This window comes from Notolepis coatsorum (genome assembly GCF_963971535.1).
Source record: "Notolepis coatsorum genome assembly, chromosome: 5".
NCBI classification, from domain to species: Eukaryota; Metazoa; Chordata; class Actinopteri; order Aulopiformes; family Paralepididae; genus Notolepis; species Notolepis coatsorum.
This window is the reverse complement of record NC_140169.1, coordinates 150,777,428-150,797,137: the sequence shown is the minus strand read 5'-3', so window position 1 is coordinate 150,797,137 and position 19,710 is coordinate 150,777,428. Positions and strand designations below refer to the sequence as shown.

General features: G+C 43.3%; 1 protein-coding gene across 2 annotated transcripts in view; it reads right to left on the bottom strand.

Annotated features, from left to right (window-relative positions):
* The window catches only part of LOC311229007 (dedicator of cytokinesis protein 9-like), a 502,654-nt gene that overhangs the window by 23,799 nt on the left and 459,145 nt on the right, over window positions 1–19,710 (bottom strand). For both annotated transcript variants that reach the window (XM_084314997.1, XM_084314998.1), the window contains exons 42-47: window positions 18,737–18,850; window positions 17,332–17,547; window positions 14,897–14,954; window positions 12,189–12,295; window positions 4,000–4,122; window positions 2,392–2,505 (exon numbers count right to left, since the gene is read on the bottom strand). In XM_084314997.1, coding sequence (XP_084171123.1) covers window positions 2,392–2,505; window positions 4,000–4,122; window positions 12,189–12,295; window positions 14,897–14,954; window positions 17,332–17,547; window positions 18,737–18,850 — 732 coding nt within the window. The remainder of the gene's footprint in view (window positions 1–2,391; window positions 2,506–3,999; window positions 4,123–12,188; window positions 12,296–14,896; window positions 14,955–17,331; window positions 17,548–18,736; window positions 18,851–19,710) is intronic.

The following is a 19,710-nucleotide window of genomic DNA, read 5'->3' as shown; positions in this document are numbered from 1 at the left end:
AGGTACTGCAGCCAGGAGGTACAAACAGGTACTGCAGGAGGTACAACACCAGGTACTGCACACGCTCCTCTACATTCAAAAAATGTAATGCAGCCGCTCGAAGCGAACGGAAGGAGCCATCAGTTGAAAGAGTCAACGTCACCTTCTTGACAACGGACCGATCAAATCAACCGAAGGGAGGGATTACAAATCTGAGGTATCGGAGGAGAAATCAATGGCAAAACCAACCAATCGACAACGGAGGAGTTTCCAACAAACCTTGTTTGTACAACCAGGTCTTACCACGACCGAGATATGAACAGCAACGCCTGGAGGGCTGTGATGTATGTAACCTATGTAACGTTAGCTGAGGTAGCAACGGTAATCAGTGGTAATGTATGTAACTTATGTTACGTTAGCTGAGGTAACAAATGGATCTAATCAGCTGGTCACTTTCAGTAGTGGATCGCATGTTTTCGTCAAGAAAGCAGAATGAGGCTGACCCTCTCTGCCCACTTGGGACATTCCAATCGGCCTACCAAATTGACAGTTGGGGCGCGTGGCGGAGTTCATGCATATTCCCCCTAGAAATTGAAGACGCGGAAGACATCTGGATTATCACATTCATGCTACTCGGCTTTGGAGCACTTGCGGTATGTGGTTGGCTCTGCTATAAGAAGCTTTTGGATCAGCAGATTTTGGCTCAAAGATTGACCAAGATTGAGACCTGCCTCAATGAACTGAATAAGACACTTGCTGCGTTCCACGCAGATGACCAACGACTGCACTCTGTAATTTTGGACGGAGTTGTTAAAAATTCACTCTACTCAAAACCGAATTTAAATCGACGTGGCATTTTACTCAGAAGGCATTCTTCTCTTTCTGAGAGTGCCTGCCAGCCAAAACAAATTCCGGAGAGGCGACCCACCAAGGACATAACCCACAGAGCTGATGAGACTTTTCCAGCTGTCGAGAAAGCAGAATGAGGCCTCTCTATGTACACCGCCGTGCCTCGCGTTTGAGCACAAGAAAAAGGCGTCCGATGTGATAACAGCCTTAAAGGCGACAGAACTAACACACTGGGAGAATGTAATGGATTACAGAAGCACCACACATGAGACCTGCAGGACGCTCAGAGAAGCTAGCAGAGAGAGTCTACTGCACAACTTACCGCTGCCTTTAAAGAGGATAAACCAAAAAACAAAGCAGAGAAGGATATTAGAACGGGTCACAACCAGGCCATGTGGTCATGCGTCTGACGGTAAGAGGCCTCCAGCTTAGAGATGTTAATCACTTTGTAACACAGGCTGCCAAATAAATACTCCAGAGAATAGTGTGCTATTTTTTATTTATTTTTGACCAAGCTTAAATAATATTTCAAATACAATTAGATTAAAGAAAAGTAAAAGTAATGTAATGAGCAGCAGGCATGTTAGGAAAATCAAAACTACTGTAAAGTTAAATCAATCAATCGATCACATTTTTGTGAACACATTTAGAAACATGTTGATCTAACGCCACATTATTTGTCCCGTAGGCTGCATTCACACTGCAAGCCTAAGTGTTCAAATATGATTTATTGCTCAGATCAGATAATTTTTTTTTGGCTGTTGATATCATTAATAATTTTTTTATGTGGCCAATATCAGATTCCAGTGTGAACCGGTCACACTCCTGAACTGACCCGCATACGCAAATTAACAATAAAGAAGATGGACGTAAAAAATAAATCTACTCCCATCAATCGAGAGAGACATAAAAGTCGCATTGAAAGTTGCATGACTGTTCAGACTGAGGTCGCACTGCAAAAAGATCAGACCTGTATCTGATTCAGGAACACATGTGAAAGTCTGGGTCGGATCCCGGTCACATATGAGCAAAATAGGTTTCAGTGTATTCAGTGTAGACTGCTCTCCGAAACATAGTGTATGAAGTAGACTGCTCTCTGAAACACAGGGCGGGATCCACAAAGAATGGATTGCATGGTGCTAGTTGCACCCTTACTTACAATTCATTATGAATTGAAAATGGGGTACCCTGATGTAAACAAGACGAAAGTCTTTCTCTGGTCTGCATCCCCTTAACAATTGTGTGTATTGAGCCGTACTGTATTGTACCCATTCTGCAATCTGTTAATAAAATGTTCAATCAATCAATCACCTGCACAATCTAAAGGACTTGGTCAGGCTCTCTGAAAAATAGTGTATGAAGTATCCGAGTCACATATTATGAGAAAAAGAAATCAGATTCGGGTGACTTCCGTCTGCAGTGTGAACGCAGCCTTCCTCGGAACACATGGCTTCCAACACATTAAATATAATAATTGCATGGAATTTGTATCTTTGCATATCAAAAGGCAACATATTGTACGTATTGTGATTGGATTCCTGGCCCACTGACTGACTGACTCACCTGGCCGAAGAAGGCCACTCTGAAGTAGGTGCCGAGCAGCCTCTTCATGGTGTGCATGACCTCCGTGACCTTGCTGTAGGCTCGGTGGAGCGTGTCGTACAGGTGGGCGAGTTTCTGCGGAACAGAAGTCGGTGAGAAGTTGTGAATAAGATAAAAGATAAAAACAGGACCCGGGGTTCAATTCCCAGCAGCGGTACCTCCGGCTTGGTCAGTCGTCCCCTACGAACACAATATTGTCAGTGTGGGGTATGAGTCCTGGTTGTTGAAACAGCGACTCCTACTGGTCGGTCAGGGAGGGGATCTGGGGGGGGCTGGGGGTAGCGTGAACCTCTGCACGCGTTACGCTCTCCCAGGGAAACTCCTCGCTGTCAGGTGAAAAGAAGCGGCTGGTGACGCCACGCGTATCAGAGGAGGCATGTGGTAGTCTACACCCTCCACAGACCGACAGTAGGGCAGCATGTGGTAGTCTACACCCTCCCCAGACCGACAGTAGGGGGCAGCATGTGGTAGTCTACACCCTCCCCAGACTGACAGTAAGGCAGCATGTGGTAGTCTACACCCTCCCCAGACCGACAGTAGGGCAGCATGTGGTAGTTCTACACCCTCCCCAGACCAACAGTAGGGGGCAGCATGTGGTAGTTCTACACCCTCCCCAGACCGACAGTAGGGCAGCATGTGGTAGTTCTACACCCTCCCCAGACCGACAGTAGGGCAGCATGTGGTAGTTCTACACCCTCCCCAGACCGACAGTAGGGCAGCATGTGGTAGTTCTACACCCTCCCCAGACCGACAGTAGGGCAGCATGTGGTAGTTCTACACCCTCCCCAGACCGACAGTAGGGCAGCATGTGGTAGTTCTACACCCTCCCCAGACCGACAGTAGGGCGGCATGTGGTAGTCTACACCCTCTCCAGACAGACAGTAGGGCAGCATGTGGTAGTCTACACCCTCCCCAGACCGACAGTAGGGCAGCATGTGGTAGTCTACACCCTCCCCAGACCGACAGTAGGGCAGCATGTGATAGTCTACACCCTCCCCAGACTAACAGTAAGGTAGCATGTGGTAGTTCTACACCCTCCCCAGACCGACAGTAGGGCAGCATGTGGTAGTTCTACACCCTCCCCAGACCGGCAGTAGGGCAGCATGTGGTAGTCTACACCCTCCCCAGACTGACAGTAGGGCAGCATGTGGTAGTCTACACCCTCCCCAGACCGACAGTAGGGCAGCATGTGGTAGTTCTACACCCTCCCCAGACCGACAGTAGGGCAGCATGTGGTACTTCTACACCCTCCCCAGACCGGCAGTAGGGCAGCATGTGGTAGTCTACACCCTCCCCAGACCGACAGTAGGGCAGCATGTGATAGTCTACACCCTCCCCAGACTAACAGTAATGGTAGTTCTACACCCTCCCCAGACCGACAGTAGGGCAGCATGTGGTAGTTCTACACCCTCCCCAGACTGACAGTAGGGCAGCATGTGGTAGTCTACACCCTCCCCAGACTGACAGTAGGGCAGCAAGTGGTAGTTCTACACCCTCCCCAGACGGGAGAAAAGGCAAAAAAAAATTAAACTAAGTAAAATACAACTCTGGAACCACGAGCCGTCGCACCTCAAAGTCTCTGCGCTTCTCATAGATGGGGATGATGAGCTTGTAGACGTCAGAGATGAGTTCATAACGCTCAGCTTTCCACAGTCCGTCTGCGCACTCCTCCAGCAGCTCCATCAGGACGTCCTGAAGAGGAGAGACATCATGTTTATGACACAGCAGCGCGCACACACCCACAAACCCACCCACCCACCCACACACCCACCCACCCACACACCCACCCACCCACACCACCCACCCACCCACCCACCCACCCACCCACACACCCACACACCCACACACCCACACACACACACACACACACACACACACACACGAGCGAGCCCTCATCAGTGCGATTCATTCTTCTCTTTTATTTTCATTTCAGGTAGGTGTACCTTAAGCGAATTGAAGGCTGGCATCTGTAAATGCAGATATAAGTACTTGTATTTATTCGTATTTTATTATCATTATTATTATTATCATTATTTTCTTTCCAATGAAATGAAAATCTGAAAATAAGTGGTATATGATGGAAGATATGAAAGTCAATGCTTGAAAGAAAATGGACTTCAGAAATCTGTTTTTTATTTTCTGTTCTGTAAAAGTCTTGTTGAATGTAATGTTTTATGTTTTGTGTGGACCCCAGGAAGACTAGTTGTTGTCATGCAACAGCTAATGGGGATCCTAATAAACTCAATAAATGTCAGTCTGCTGGAAATATAGAGTAGACTGCTCTCTGAAACATAGTGTGTGAAGTAGACTACTGATAGTTCACACTTATACGACTTATCGGTTTCATTCCACGGTCCGCAGTGCAGACTGACTGAAAGGTTGGAGAGAGAGAGAGAGAGAGAGAGACAGAGAGAGAGAGACAGAGAGCTATAAACGATAATATTGATTTATTGCCAAGCTCCAAGTGCAGGTTAATGAGCGTCTAAAATATTTATGAGTGGGAATTTCATGCATATATTCAAGTGATTTTGCTCAAATCCTTCAAAGCAACTTGTCATCCTGTGATAATGAATAATAATGAAAAAAAAGAAAAGTTGAATTATGATTATGGCTGAGACCACTTAACGATATATCGATAATTATCGATAACTGCGTGATATCGATAAGTGGCGTCACATTATCGATATATATATTTTTTAAATACTTTATACTATACTAAAATACTAGGTCTTGTGGCATGTTTGAGTTAAAACATCCCCATTTCATGTAAATTCAGTTGAATTGCAACTCTGCACTGTGCGTTCAATATGCAGTGCACTCCTCCATCACATCCAGAGACCACCAGACTGTAACATGAGAAGGATCACTGTGGTAGTTTTGAATGGGGAAATCTGTAACACTAAAGATGGCGGCAACAACAAAGAATTGCTGCAAAATAAACATAATTATTTCTTTTATATACGAATAAAAATATCGATATTTATCGATAATTTGGTCCAGATTTATCGATTCTTTCCAAATGGCATAATCGTCTCGGCCTTAATTATGATACAGAGGAGAATTAGGCGACAGGTGTTACTGACGCGTGGCTCAGTGCTTCAGGGTTCAGAGTTCACGTGGCCTATTGTACGACAGAAACCCTGCATCAGATCGTCTGATTAGATACGAGCCACACAGACCATCGCTGCCACAGTGCAAACTCCACCATCTAGTGCAGCTGCTGAAGATAAGTCCCGAGATGGAAGTGTATTAACGTTTCCATTGGGCACGTAGGTCTTGTGTAAGATAAGCATAGATATTTGGCCGTCTACCAAACCCTGAGGGTCAGTATCAAGTCAAATCGCGTGGAGATTTACATTTTTAGGTGTCTTTCCATCTATTCTATTAATTTCATTCCTTTATTTCAACTCGTAAGACAGAGGTTACCCTCATTTACAGCGACAACGATATTATAAAACAAAGACGCGGTTTATCAGCAATTACATACATTATAGGCACAATAAATAAGAATAAACGATAAAGAATCAGCTAAGACGGTAAGACACGGTGACACACAGCGGTCAGAGATCTTACTTTTAAATACAGCAAAAGAAGGAAGAACCTTCAGCTTCAGAGTCATTCATTTATTATTATTTTATATAATTTTACTCTGTAAAATTCTATTTTACTAACTATTTTCTATTGCACTGCACTATTGTACTCTGTCTAGTCCATTTTAAAATTGCCATATAATCAAACCGTAAACAAAGAGGCCTATTAAGATGTTAGATCCTAATATGAAAACATATGTTCTACCTATACCCTGACTTTGTCTATTTTGCAGCCGTCTATTTTATGCTTGTTTTATACTTATTTTATGTCTGCACTTCATGCATTGCTCTTGCAATTTTCTGTGCTCATTGTATGTCTTTTTTACTGCTGTGAAGCAATTCTTATATGAAAGGTGCTATACAAATAAAGTTCATTATTATTATTATAATTTTGTTGTGTTCACTGAAGACAACAGCTCCGCCCACTTCACTCACGCGGTTCTACGCGGTTCTACACTGTTCTACACGGTTCTACACAGTTCTACTCGGTTCTACGCGTTCTACACTGTTCTACACGGTTCTACTCGGTTCTACTCGGTTCTACACGGTTCTACACGGTTCTACTCGGTTCTACACTGTTCTACGTGTTCTACTCGGATCTACACTGTTCTACTCGGTTCTACACGGTTCTACTCGATTCTACAGGGTTCTACAGGGTTCTACACGGTTCTACTTGGTTCTACAAGGTTCTACACGGTTCTACACTGTTCTACGCTGTTCTACACAGTTCTACTCGGTTCTACTCGGTTCTACACGGTTCTACTCGGTTCTACATGGTTATACACGGTTATACGTGGTTCTACTCGGTTCTACACTGTTCTACTCGGTTCTACACGGTTCTACGCGGTTATACGCGGTTCTACTCGGTTCTACACAGTTCTACTTGGTTATACACTGTTCTACACTGTTCTACTCGGTTCTACTCGGTTCTACTCTGTTCTACACTGTTCTACACGGTTCTACTTGGTTCTACACGGTTCTACACGGTTGTACTCGGTTCTACACGGTTCTACTCAGTTCTACACGGTTCTACGTGGTTCTACACGGTTCTACACTGTTCCACTCGGTTTTACATAGTTCTACTCGGTTCTACGCGGTTTTACATGGTTCTACGCAGTTCTACGCGGTTCTACACGGTTCTACACTGTTCTACACGGTTCTACTCGTTCACACGCGCAGACGTCACTCAGCACGATCTCAAGTCATCGACTGCCGCAGAACAGCTCCGCTGGAGCGATCAGGGTTTCCTAGTTTAGTTTTCTAAGATTATTTCTATGACATTTAGCCGTTATCAGACACAGTGAAATGGTAAATGGTGCATTTTATGCAGCAGGTTTTATCCAAAGCTCTTTACAATTTGTTCCTCACATTTGACCCACTCACTCACACATTCACACACCGACGGCCAGTGATGGGCAAGCTACTTGGAAAATGTAGAAAGCTACACTACAAGTTACTCTTGATTAAATATAGCTCAACTACAATGGAAGCTATCCCCAGAGAAATGTAGCAAGCTACACTACAAGAACATGGCAAAAATAGCTAGCTACATCGGCACTACTTTTTTCCACCAAATAAATAGGCAGGCAAAAAAATGCTCAGTTTGATTGTTTACTATAAAACTGAAACAAGCCCTCGGTCTGGCTTTTTGTGTCATCCTTTTAACATGAACTTGTATTATGTACAAAATCCAGGAAGGCAAGTTTAGCTGGGTGCAGCCTCTACAAAAGAAAAGAAAGAGACCATTTGGTTTGATCAGTTTTTATAGTATAGTTTGTTGATTACTTTTGATGCAGTAATGGTCTTTTTCTTTTCTATTCTATCTTTATGTATTATTTATCCCTAAACTCTGCATATTCTGAAACCTGCCCACTTTATCAACCAAAAACACACTTCTTCAATATCTGAATTATAACTGTTTTACTTCATTTTACTAGTATTATGCTACCATGTATATACTACTACCAACTATGCTAATATGTCTATACTACTACAGTATGTACTCAGAGTATAACACTCAAGCTTGACACTCCTAGACAAACAATACTATCCTTGGCTGCTAGATATGTAACAAAACATTCCATGGCCACAGGTTGAGAACCACTGCTCTAGGTGATCTTTTTCCTATTTTTTTCTTTTCTCCACCCCCATAATATTGTTCATAGCAGCTAGCCTATCTCTGTTAGTTAAAGCTGTTGATAAAAAGTGCACTGACTTGTGTGCTGTTTGGGAACAGTTGACAATGTTTATGTAAAGACAGTAAAGGTTTTCATCAGCTCACCTGAATATGTGTTCTCAAGTTAGTACTGGACGTGTGGGAAGTTGAGAGCAGCTTAGTTTTTGGCTGACACAATAAACACCTAAACACATATGTTTTAGGCGTTTTTTCAGTCAAACTCATAAACGTGTCCAGGTAGGGCCTTGGAGAGGCATTGTTGTTATTGTTGACATCATCATCTTCATCAATGCCATCAGTGGAAACATCAAATCCCTCTGCCATTATTTCGCGCGGACTGGTTCTGTTATTGTAAATTGCATTCATTCATTCTCATTCATGGGTCTGCGTTTCGATTTTCACTTCCTTGTTTGCGGGCTGGAGTCCCGCCCTATCCTGCCTCTGATTGGCCTACCGGTAATGTTTTGGCCTAACCATACCCAATCGCGAGTCGTCATACTCATATCTAAACCAACCAACCAATCATAGTGGGTTTTCTACAGAGAATTTTTTTTTCTCCTCACAAATCTTTATAGTCTAGACCAGGGGTCAGCAACCTTTTTGACATGGAGTGCCTGTTTGAAATATAGTTGTAACTAGTGTGCCTCAACAATATTCCATGCATCGTAATATTTTTTTCTCATAATCAGGTCTTTTTAATGATAATTTTTACATTATTACATCATTATTGTTATTGTTATTATTAACAATATTATTATGATGGTTGTATCAACCCTAAATCTGAGTTGGGGGGGGGGAATGCAATGCAGACAAACAGCTGCATACAGTGCAACCATTTCACTCACATTTGCCCATTCATTTTTGGACACATCACACACCAATTGTACTGTACGTGTGCTGTCATAGCTCCACCTACAGGCCTAATGGAGAACACCAGGATGTGAATGGAGGGTGAATGTGAGGTATATCGTGTAAATAAGTTTTGATTGATCGCAAGACTACACTGTAAAAAAAAATATAATAAGTTACCAGAACTTAAAAATATTGAGTTCAGTTACTGTGCATTAAGGTTTTCAGTTTTCAATCCATAATAAGTTAACAGAAAAATAAGTACACAACCACATTATTTCAACCTAATAAAACTATGTTTATTGTCATTGTTTTAAGAACACAAGTTGACTTGGTAATACTCACATTTTGAGTACAAAAATTGCTTTTAACATGTGCAATGTTCAATGAAATAGAAAAATAAATAATACAATTTGTTGATTAATCCCACTGGTCACAATGGTGACCGTAATAATGTTTTTGTTATAAGGCTCTGCAAATGTTACTGAATGATGTAGCAATGTATTTCCAGCTAAATTGAAATAATAAACAAATAAAGGGTCTCAATTAAATATGTGGTAGTAAAAAGAACCTGTGGGATGATTTCAACAAGATAAATGCGACAACAGTGCAAAATATTTCACTATAATATTTCAAAGCAAAAAATAAAAATAAATAAAATTTTCTTTTTTTTTATGCTGCCCCCTGTGCCTATGCAAATGCCCCCGCGTGCCTATGCAGGCACGCGTGCCTAGGGTTGCCTACCCCTGGTCTAGACTGTTTCTCCCGACAGTAGCGTTGTAGCGTTTCCTCGTCGCTACGTCACTACTTCGTTCTATAAATAGCTGCGCTACAGACAACGCTACATGATTCAAAAGTAGCGACGCTACCATCACGCTACTGAGAATTGTAGTTAAGCTATGTAGCATCGCTACTTGTAGCTAGCTACTGCCCATCACTGCCGACGGCGGAGGTGACCGTGCGAGGTGCCGACCTGCTCATCGGGAGCAGTTAGGGGGTTAAGTGTCTTGCTCAAGGACACATCGACACGCTGCTCGGGAGAAGCAGCGGGAATCGAACCGGGAACCTTCCGATGATTACCAAACGACCGTTCTACCTCGTGAAGCCACTGTCGCCCCCCCCCAGACGCCTGATTGCTTTTACCAAATGGTTTGTGTTTCCGCGTTCCCGTTTTGCGCTCTGATTGGCCACTGACGTTTCTGGTCATGTGACATCAGAAATCATTGCCCCATATGTAGCTCACATTACCAACCTAGCCATTGACACAGGAACATTTCCAAGCGAAATGAAATCGGCAAGAGTTATTCCTCTCCACAAAAAGGGAAACAAATTGGAACCGGGTAACTACAGACCCATTTCCATCCTGGGCGTTCTATCAAAAACCATTGAGAGGCTTGTATATGAGCAAATAGACAGGTATTTCTCCACTAATAACATCATGTACAAATACCAATCTGGTTTCAGGAGGTCCCACTCCACAGACACCTGCCTGCTGTTCCTCACAGATTACATCCGGAAAGAGGTAGATGAGGGAAAGTTCTGTGGAATGGTAATGTTAGACCTCCAGAAGGCATTTGATTCAGTGGATCACAACATCCTGTTAATGAAGCTTAGGGCCCTAGGCTTTAATGAGGCAGCTCAGAAATTGATTGGTTCCTACCTAACAGGGAGACAACAGGTGGTAGATATAAACCAGTCCTCGGACAGTAGAGTGCGGGGTCCCGCAAGGGAGTGTTTTGGGTCCGCTCCTCTTTCTCCTGTATATTAATGACCTGAAAGCAGCTTGCTCATGTGATCTTTTTTTATACGCGGATGACTCCGCCTTTCTAGTGTCTCACAAAGACAAACAAGTGGTTGAGCAGACATTGAGTGCAGAACTAGAGAAGGTTAGCGACTGGCTAGGCTACAACAAGCTGTCCCTCCATGTGGGGAAGACTGAATCCATTCTATTCGGGTCAAAGGTCAGGCTCAGAAAATCGCCATTTTTTAGATCAGTCAGCGATGAAGATTCTTGCTGGAGCACTCATACAGTGTCACTATGACTATGCGTGTGGCTCCTGGTACAACAGTGCCCCCAAAAGTCAGAAAATAAAACTACATACTTCACAAAACAAGCTAATCAGGGTAATACTAAGGCTACCTGCCCGAACCCACCTTGACCCATCTCACTTTGAGATCATGAGATGGCTTAAGGTGGAAGACAGAGTAAACCAGATAGGGATGTGCCTAGTTCACAGAATAGTGCACGGGGTAGTGCCAGTGTACTTTAACAACTACTTCAACCGAATCAGAGACACCCATGCATACCAAACTAGGCGCAGCTCAACTGACTTTGTGCCAGTCAGATTCAGGAGCTGTATGGGGAAGGAGTCATTTCTGTATTCAGCAGCTGTCTATTGGAACAGTCTGCCCAGTGACCTGAAAATCGTAGACAATGCCGTTAGATTCAAGTCCAGCCTGAAGACATGGCTCAAAAGGGACTATACTTGACCTAGACACTTAGCTTAAGGCACCCTTGCATGTTGTATGAGTCTGTTATGTATATAAATGTTAAATGGTATATGTGATGTGTTGTGATGTCATGTTTTGTATGATGCATGTATTAAGCATCACACTCCCCCACCCCCCTACAAGGACCACAATGGAAATAAGCTCTGAGCTTTTTTGTGTTTCATCCTTGGCAGTATATCCTGACTGTGCTCTTCTGTCACATGTTTATTTTTTATATTGTCAAATAAAGTCATTCATTCATTCATTCACATGTGCGCCCAATCGTGTGACGGCAAGTTCTTTCGCCGGTTAAGCTTAGGCACTCTTTCGAAGTTGGTTAAGGTTAGAGTGTGGATCGTAGGCGTTAGGTAGTTTGCTGCTGGCCGAGGCGGAAATGGGCGCGTCATGCGATTGGGCGCACATGTCACATGACCAGAAACGTGCGTGGCCAATCAGAGCGCAAAACGGGAACGCGGAAACACGAACGTTTGGTAAAAGCATAGACGCCCCCCGGACAGACAGATGAGAGACAGGGGGATGGAAAGCGACGAGGGTCCCGAGCCGGAACTCGAACCGACGCCTCCACGACGAGCACATGGTGTGTGTAGTGTACCCTAGGCCTGCCCAACCAGCGGGAGGTCAGAGTCTCTCACCTCGTTGAAGTGCACGTCCTGCATGCCCACGTCCTCCATCATGGACGCCTCCTCGTCGATATTGGGCGTGACCACGCGGAACGCCGAGCAGCCCTGCTTGAACATGCCTGGAGAGAGAGACACAGAGGGACATAAACATAAACATGCCTGGAGAGAGAGACACAGAGGGACATAAACATAAACATGCCTGGAGAGAGAGACACAGAGGGACATAAACATAAACATGCCTGGAGACACGATGATAATAAACAAAGCTAGTTACTAGGGGTGGGGGGGGGAAATCGATACGTAGTAGTATCGCGATACTTTGCGTGGCGATACTGTATCGATACAGGGACGCCAAGTATCGATATTTAATTATTCATAATTTTTTATATATATATATATTTTTTTTTTAATCAATTTTTTTTTTTTTTTTTTTTAACATGAAACAAAACATATCGCAAACAATACAATAATAATACATAAAAAGACTTCCCAAGACAATAACTTAACACCACATGACAATAACTGATGCAGACTGTACAGTGATCATCCTACATGGACACTCGCCCGTTCTCCCCCCCCCCCCCCCCCCCCCCGCTCACCCAAGGACCTCAACATGAGTCACACTCACATTACATTATTCAGTAAATGAAAAAATAAATAAAAATCTAAACAAATCAAAACAAAACAAATTCCCAAACTTATATGCGTTCTTTTAACTTTCCCACTGCAGCCAACCAAATTGCGATATTAGATTCCTTAACCCCTACAACACGTGCCGTGGATATCTCCAAATAGATCACATCAAGGTAGGTGAGAAACCATACCTTCGGGCAGAGTTTGATTGGGTGAAACCAACGTGAGGCAATAAATTTTTTTGCGGCTGTGAGGTTGGCCAAAATGAGTCTTTTCACCTGTATAGAGGTCGGTAGAGAAAATGTCCGAGAGCTGATATGTAACATTTTCCCAGAAACTCACAACAGGGGGGCATTCCCAGTACATATGCATAAATGTACCTGTGGCGCCGTTTGGACACAAGGTACATAAAGAGTCAGGTCTGAGACCCATTGAATTCAATCGTCTAGGGGTTAAATAAGTCCTGTGAATAAAATGTAGGTGAATCTGTTGGTGATCTGGGTTGTGTGAGGATAACTGAACATTTTCCCAGACTGCATCCCAATCAAAATCTACATCCAACTCCGGGACATCCTTTCTCCAAAATTTCCAAATCATATCCAGAGGAAGGTCTTTATACGAGGACATGAGTAAATGGCGATAAAAGTCAGAAACGAAGCCTCTCGATGTCTCTTTGTCATAAAAGAATTTGTGAAAGCGGTGATGCACTAGTGGAGCGTCCCATGGCACTCCATGAGCCTTCAGAGCTGCTCTTATTTGTAAATAAAAGAAAAAGGAGGTTCCGGGGAGATCATATCCGTTGGATATATCCTGAAAAGAGCGGAGACCAGAGTTGTCGAAGATATCCCCCAATGTGTGTATGCCTTTCTTTTCCCATCTAGGGTATCTAATAGGTTGTTGTCCAATAAGGAGAAGATTGTTATTAAATAGAGGGGAATGCGAGTGCCATTGTTGGCGTTTTTTACCCCCTTTCTGAGTGTCACGCCAAGTCTGGATCACATGTGTGATAAGAGGGCCAAATCGTAATTGACATTGTTTAATTGATATGTTGGTTATATATTTCTTTGTATAAGGAAGTTGCATTGTTCATTTCAATACCTGTAATAGTACAGTAGTCCACACACACACATGTGCATTCAGTTAAGTTGGAATATGACTATAATACAAACAGTTCAGTTTGTCAGGTACATGCAACACAGATTACAGTGTTTACATCCGTCTGCTTGAGAAAATACCATGTTCTGCAATACAAATGATTGAAGTGAGATGAACAGACTGAACTTTATTTTATTAGATAAAACATGTCGACAGTTTAACTTTGCAGCAAAAAAAATAAAAAATTGATAAAAAAATATAAATAATAATATAATATAAATAATAATATCGCAATATTCGCGATATATCGAGTATCGCGATACTATCGTATCGCGGCTCAAATATCGCGATAGTATCGTATCGCGAGGTCTCTGGTGATTCCCACCCCTACTAGTTACCTTGAATCGACAAATCCATTATTCATTAAGTCCTGCACATTAAAATGTGTAGTGTACATAAACACTTTGGAAATAATTTTTCGTGCCAAGAGCAAAAGCCTACCAGTTTGTATTCAATGTCTCTTTAAACCAAGAGAAGGAAAGTATAATTTAAGAGGGTTGTGTATTCTTAAAACATGTAAAAAAGTAAGAACTAATGTAAAAGCTAGATGTGTTTCAATTTTGGGAGTAAAATTATGGAATAGCCTTAGTGACGGGTTGAAGTTGTGTACTTCTCAGGGGAAAAGTAAAATAAGTACAGTTTTGAGTAAAACATCCTTTTTTTCTCTCTTATCTTGCAGCATATTTTAAGTTTTTTTTTTATATTAAAATATATTTAGTTTTTAAGAATTGTAAAGGATATGCAAAAAATAAGCATGTGCTTCAGCCAATTCATTTTTTCGGTCATTGAGTTGGGATTTTGTGTGTGAGCTTAGTTTGAATATGTACCATTTGTGATTTTTTCTTTTTGTAAGTCAACACAAGTGTGTTTTTGATTTGTTGTAAACAAAGACCGAAATAAATAACCTATTCATTCATTCAGTAACTTCACACCTTTTCTCCTCAGGTACTCTGCCACAAGAGCTGCTACATGGACATAACACATGGCTGCCTGTGAACAAACAAACAAACAAACAAACAAACAAACAAAGCCAAATGAATGCGTGTCATTAGATGACTAATTTCACAACATTGCTTCTTATACCAGAACATAACTACAATAGACTGAATTGAATCTAACCACTGGACACATACCGTACATTAGGGGTTCTTACCATAGTGTCTTTATACCTGTATCACTGTACATATTAATACTATAACTCTATACAGTACTGCAGTGTACATCTGATTAGCACTATTACTCACTAGTACTAATTTATATATTTTATACCCAATTTACATTGTACATTACGGTTACATTTGCACTCTGGTTGGATGCCAAACTTAGTTCTGTTGTCCTGTACTTGTGCATACATTTTTATGTAATTTCATATAATCTATCCTTCAGCTGTATATCTCTAGACCCAGACCTCTGACAGGTCTCTAAGCTTTAGATGTCCACAGACCTCCGACAGGTCTCTCTAATGTCTACAGACCTCCGACAGGTCTCTCTAATGTCTACAGACCTCCGACAGGTCTCTCTAGATGTCTACAGACCTCCGACAGGTCTCTCTAGGTGTCTACAGACCTCCGACAGGTCTCTCTAGACCTCCGACAGGTCTCTCTAGATATCTACAGACCTCCGACAGGTCTCTCTAGATGTCTACAGACCCCAGACAGGTCTCTCTAATGTCCACAGACCTCCGACAGGTCTCTCTAATGTCCACAGACCCCCGACAGGTCTCTCTAATGTCCACAGACCTCCGACAGGTCTCTCTAATGTCCACAGACCTCCGACAGGTCTCTCTAATGTCTACAGACCTCCGACAGGTCTCTCTAATGTCTACAGACCTCCGACAGGTCTCTCTAGATGTCTACAGACCTCCGACAGGTCTCTCTAGGTGTCTACAGACCTCCGACAGGTCTCTCTAGACCTCCGACAGGTCTCTCTAGATATCTACAGACCTCCGACAGGTCTCTCTAGATGTCTACAGACCCCAGACAGGTCTCTCTAATGTCCACAGACCCCCGACAGGTCTCTCTAATGTCCACAGACCTCCGACAGGTCTCTCTAGATGTCTACAGACCCCCGACAGGTCGCTCTAATGTCCACAGACCTCCGACAGGTCTCTCTAATGTCCAGAGACCTCCGACAGGTCTCTCTAGTGTCCACAGACCTCCGACAGGTCTCTCTAGTGTCTACAGACCTCCGACAGGTGTCTCTAATGTCCACAGACCTCCGACAGGTCTCTCTAGGTGTCCACAGACCTCCGACAGGTCTCTCTAATGTCCACAGACCTCCGACAGGTCTCTCTAATGTCCACAGAGCTCCGACATGTCTCTCTAGTGTCCACAGACCTCCGACAGGTCTCTCTAATGTCCACAGACCTCCGACAGGTCTCTCTAGTGTCCACAGACCTCCGACAGGTCTCTCTAATGTCCACAGACCTCCGACAGGTCTCTCTAGGTGTCTACAGACCTCCGACAGGTCTCTCTAGATGTCTACAGACCGCCGACAGGTCTCTCTAGGTGTCTACAGACCTCCGACAGGTCTCTCTAGGTGTCTACAGACCCCCGACAGGTCTCTCTAATGTCCACAGACCCCGGACAGGTCTCTCTAATGTCCACAGACCTCCGACAGGTCTCTCTAATGTCCACAGACCTCCGACAGGTCTCTCTAGATGTCTACAGACCTCCGACAGGTCTCTCTAGATGTCTACAGACCTCCGACAGGTCTCTCTAGATGTCTACAGACCTCCGACAGGTCTCTCTAATGTCCACAGACCCCCGACAGGTCTCTCTAATGTCCACAGACCCCCGACAGGTCTCTCTAGATGTCTACAGACCTCCGACAGGTCTCTCTAATGTCCACAGACCTCCGACAGGTCTCTCTAATGTCCACAGACCTCCGACAGGTCTCTCTATATGTCTACAGACCTCCGACAGGTCTCTCTAGATGTCTACAGACCTCCGACAGGTCTCTCTATATGTCTACAGACACCGACAGGTCTCTCTAGATGTCTACAGACACCGACAGGTCTCTCTAATGTCTACAGACCTCCGACAGGTCTCTAGATGTCTACAGACCTCCGACAGGTCTCTCTAGGTGTCTACAGACCTCCGACAGGTCTCTCTAATGTCCACAGACCTCCGACAGGTCTCTCTAGGTGTCTACAGACCTCCGACAGGTCTCTCTAATGTCCACAGACCTCCGACAGGTCTCTCTAATGTCCACAGACCTCCGACAGGTCTCTCTAATGTCCACAGACCTCCGACAGGTCTCTCTAATGTCCACAGACCTCCGACAGGTCTCTCTAATGTCCACAGACCTCCGACAGGTCTCTCTAGTGTCCACAGACCCCCGACAGGTCTCTCTAATGTCCACAGACCTCCGACAGGTCTCCATTCTTCACGTGGATGCGCGCCATGCTGTCCAGCCAGGTCTTGCGCAGCTCGGGGGTGCTGGCGTAGGACTTGGCCAGGCTGTACTGCAGGTCCACCAGCATCTCGGGGTCCCGCTCGTGCTCCTTCATCTGGGCCGTGGCCATCAGCACCGTCCGGATCCGCTTGGTCAGGTCCTTCACGTCCGACGGAAAGGCCGTGTTCTGTGTTTGAGGAGAAGGCAGTCGTTTTACATTTAGCCGACGCTTTTCTTCCCGGACACTTTATACTTTATATTTGTACACTTATTACTGTACATTTGACTGTATATTTCTGTATATTTTTGGCTGGATAGTTTATATTTAAGATTTTAGAATGTATATCCCGGACCGTATTTGATTCTTTATTCTATTTTATTCTTCTTATTATTATTATTATTATTATTATTATTATTATTATTATTATTATTATTATTATTATTATTATTATTATTATTATTATTATTATTATTATTATTATTATTATTATTTTAGTCCTATTGACTACCTAAATGTTTATTGTTGTTCAATGTGAGCGATCTGTAGTGCCGAATTTTCCTTGGGATTATTAAAGAATTTTTACATGATCCAAAGCGACTTACATAGCCACGTTAATAACGTTTGTAATAAACCAAACCGGTTGGAGTTAAGAGTATTTTTGTCTGTGCAGATCATCACCTTAAAGCAGTAGTCCACTCAAGCAAGATGGCTGCCGGTGAACTACATGAGTCATCTAGTGTTTATACAGTATATATCTATGTGTAAACCCACACCCAAGTAGTCATCAGATAACTAATGTGCAGTACAGCACCTCACATGTAATTTCCTTGTGAATTAATTTCAGTGACACTGGAACATAATATATTGTACTTTAGTTTTGTATATTGTATATTTTGTATAGTGTTTGGTCTTTATTTCTTTTTACTTTTGTTCCTTGTATGAAGCACAATCTCAGGGGGCTCACACAGAACCCAGCATTTCACTGTAATGTACTTCTTCTTTTTTTTTTTTTTGCTTCTTTTAGAGCGCAACTAAAAAAATTGCTGAAGACCAACCAGTCATGTGAACACATGTGACATATCTCTAGCCACTAGTATTTCCGTGTATTGCTGTTATGTATTTGTAAATTTTCTACAGTTTTTATGTGTCCTGTTTTTATGTATTTGTAGATTTCTTACTGTTTCTATGTGTCCAGTTTTTATGTTTGGGGACAACGGATGGAAATTAGCCTTGTGCTAAATCGGGCGATTTTTACACTCCACACAGTGTTAATTAATTTTGCATATGTCCCGTCCAAATAAACAAATAAATAAAAAAAAATACCTTATATGTGACGAGATAAAAACAAAACGTGAACTTGGACAGAGTTACTGACCTTGATGGTCTTGTCGCTGTTGGCACAGGTGTTGATGATGGACAGAGACTGCTGGAAGCGCGTGCCTCCGATCCCAATGACGTCAGCGATCAGCTGGCTGACGGCGATCACCACCTGAGGGGAGGAGGCCAATCAAATCACAAGTTAACGCTTTCACCGCCACACTACCAAAGGGTTAACCCGTTCACTGCGACAATATGGAAAGTTAACCCTTTCACTGCCACACGACAAAGGGTTAACCCGTTCACAACCACACTACAGAAGGTTAACCTTTCACTACCACACTACAGACGGTTAACCGTCTGTAGTGTGGCAGTGAAAGGTTAACCGTCTGTAGTGTGGTAGTGAAAGGGTTAACCTTCTGTAGTGTGGTAGTGAAAGGGTTAACCTTCTGTAGTGTGGTAGTGAAAGGGTTAATGTCCCCACGGAAGAGGCACAGATACATTTACATTTAGTCGTTTAGCTGAATGCTTTTATCCAAAGCGACTTACAGGTTCTGCACGACAAGTCATCAGGAAGGAAAGGTACAACTCTTACAGGTGAGTAACAATGTTACATCAAACAGTGTTGAAACTTGGGTGCTGCAGTGTTGCGTGCATAGACACAAGACATATTAGTATAGTAGGAGGAGTGCATGGTAGTATATATAGGACAGTAAGAAGGTTAGTGTTTAAAAAATAAATAAAATTAATTTCAGATATTGATTGAAGAAGTGTGTTTTTAGTCGACAGCGAAAGATTGGTCGGGATTCGGACGTCCTGACTGTGGTGATTGTGGACTGAGGACCTTTTGTAGTGTGGTAGTGAAAGGGTTAAACACATGGTGGCGCTGGCGCATCGTCACGGCGCCCCAATACCAGCGCCCCCCGGAGGCGTTATGACACATAAAGCTACTCCCGGTGTCAACAACCTCTCTTTACGATCACTCAGGAGAAGCGTAGATCCCCCTCCCTACCTGTAGGTGTAGTCCCCCTC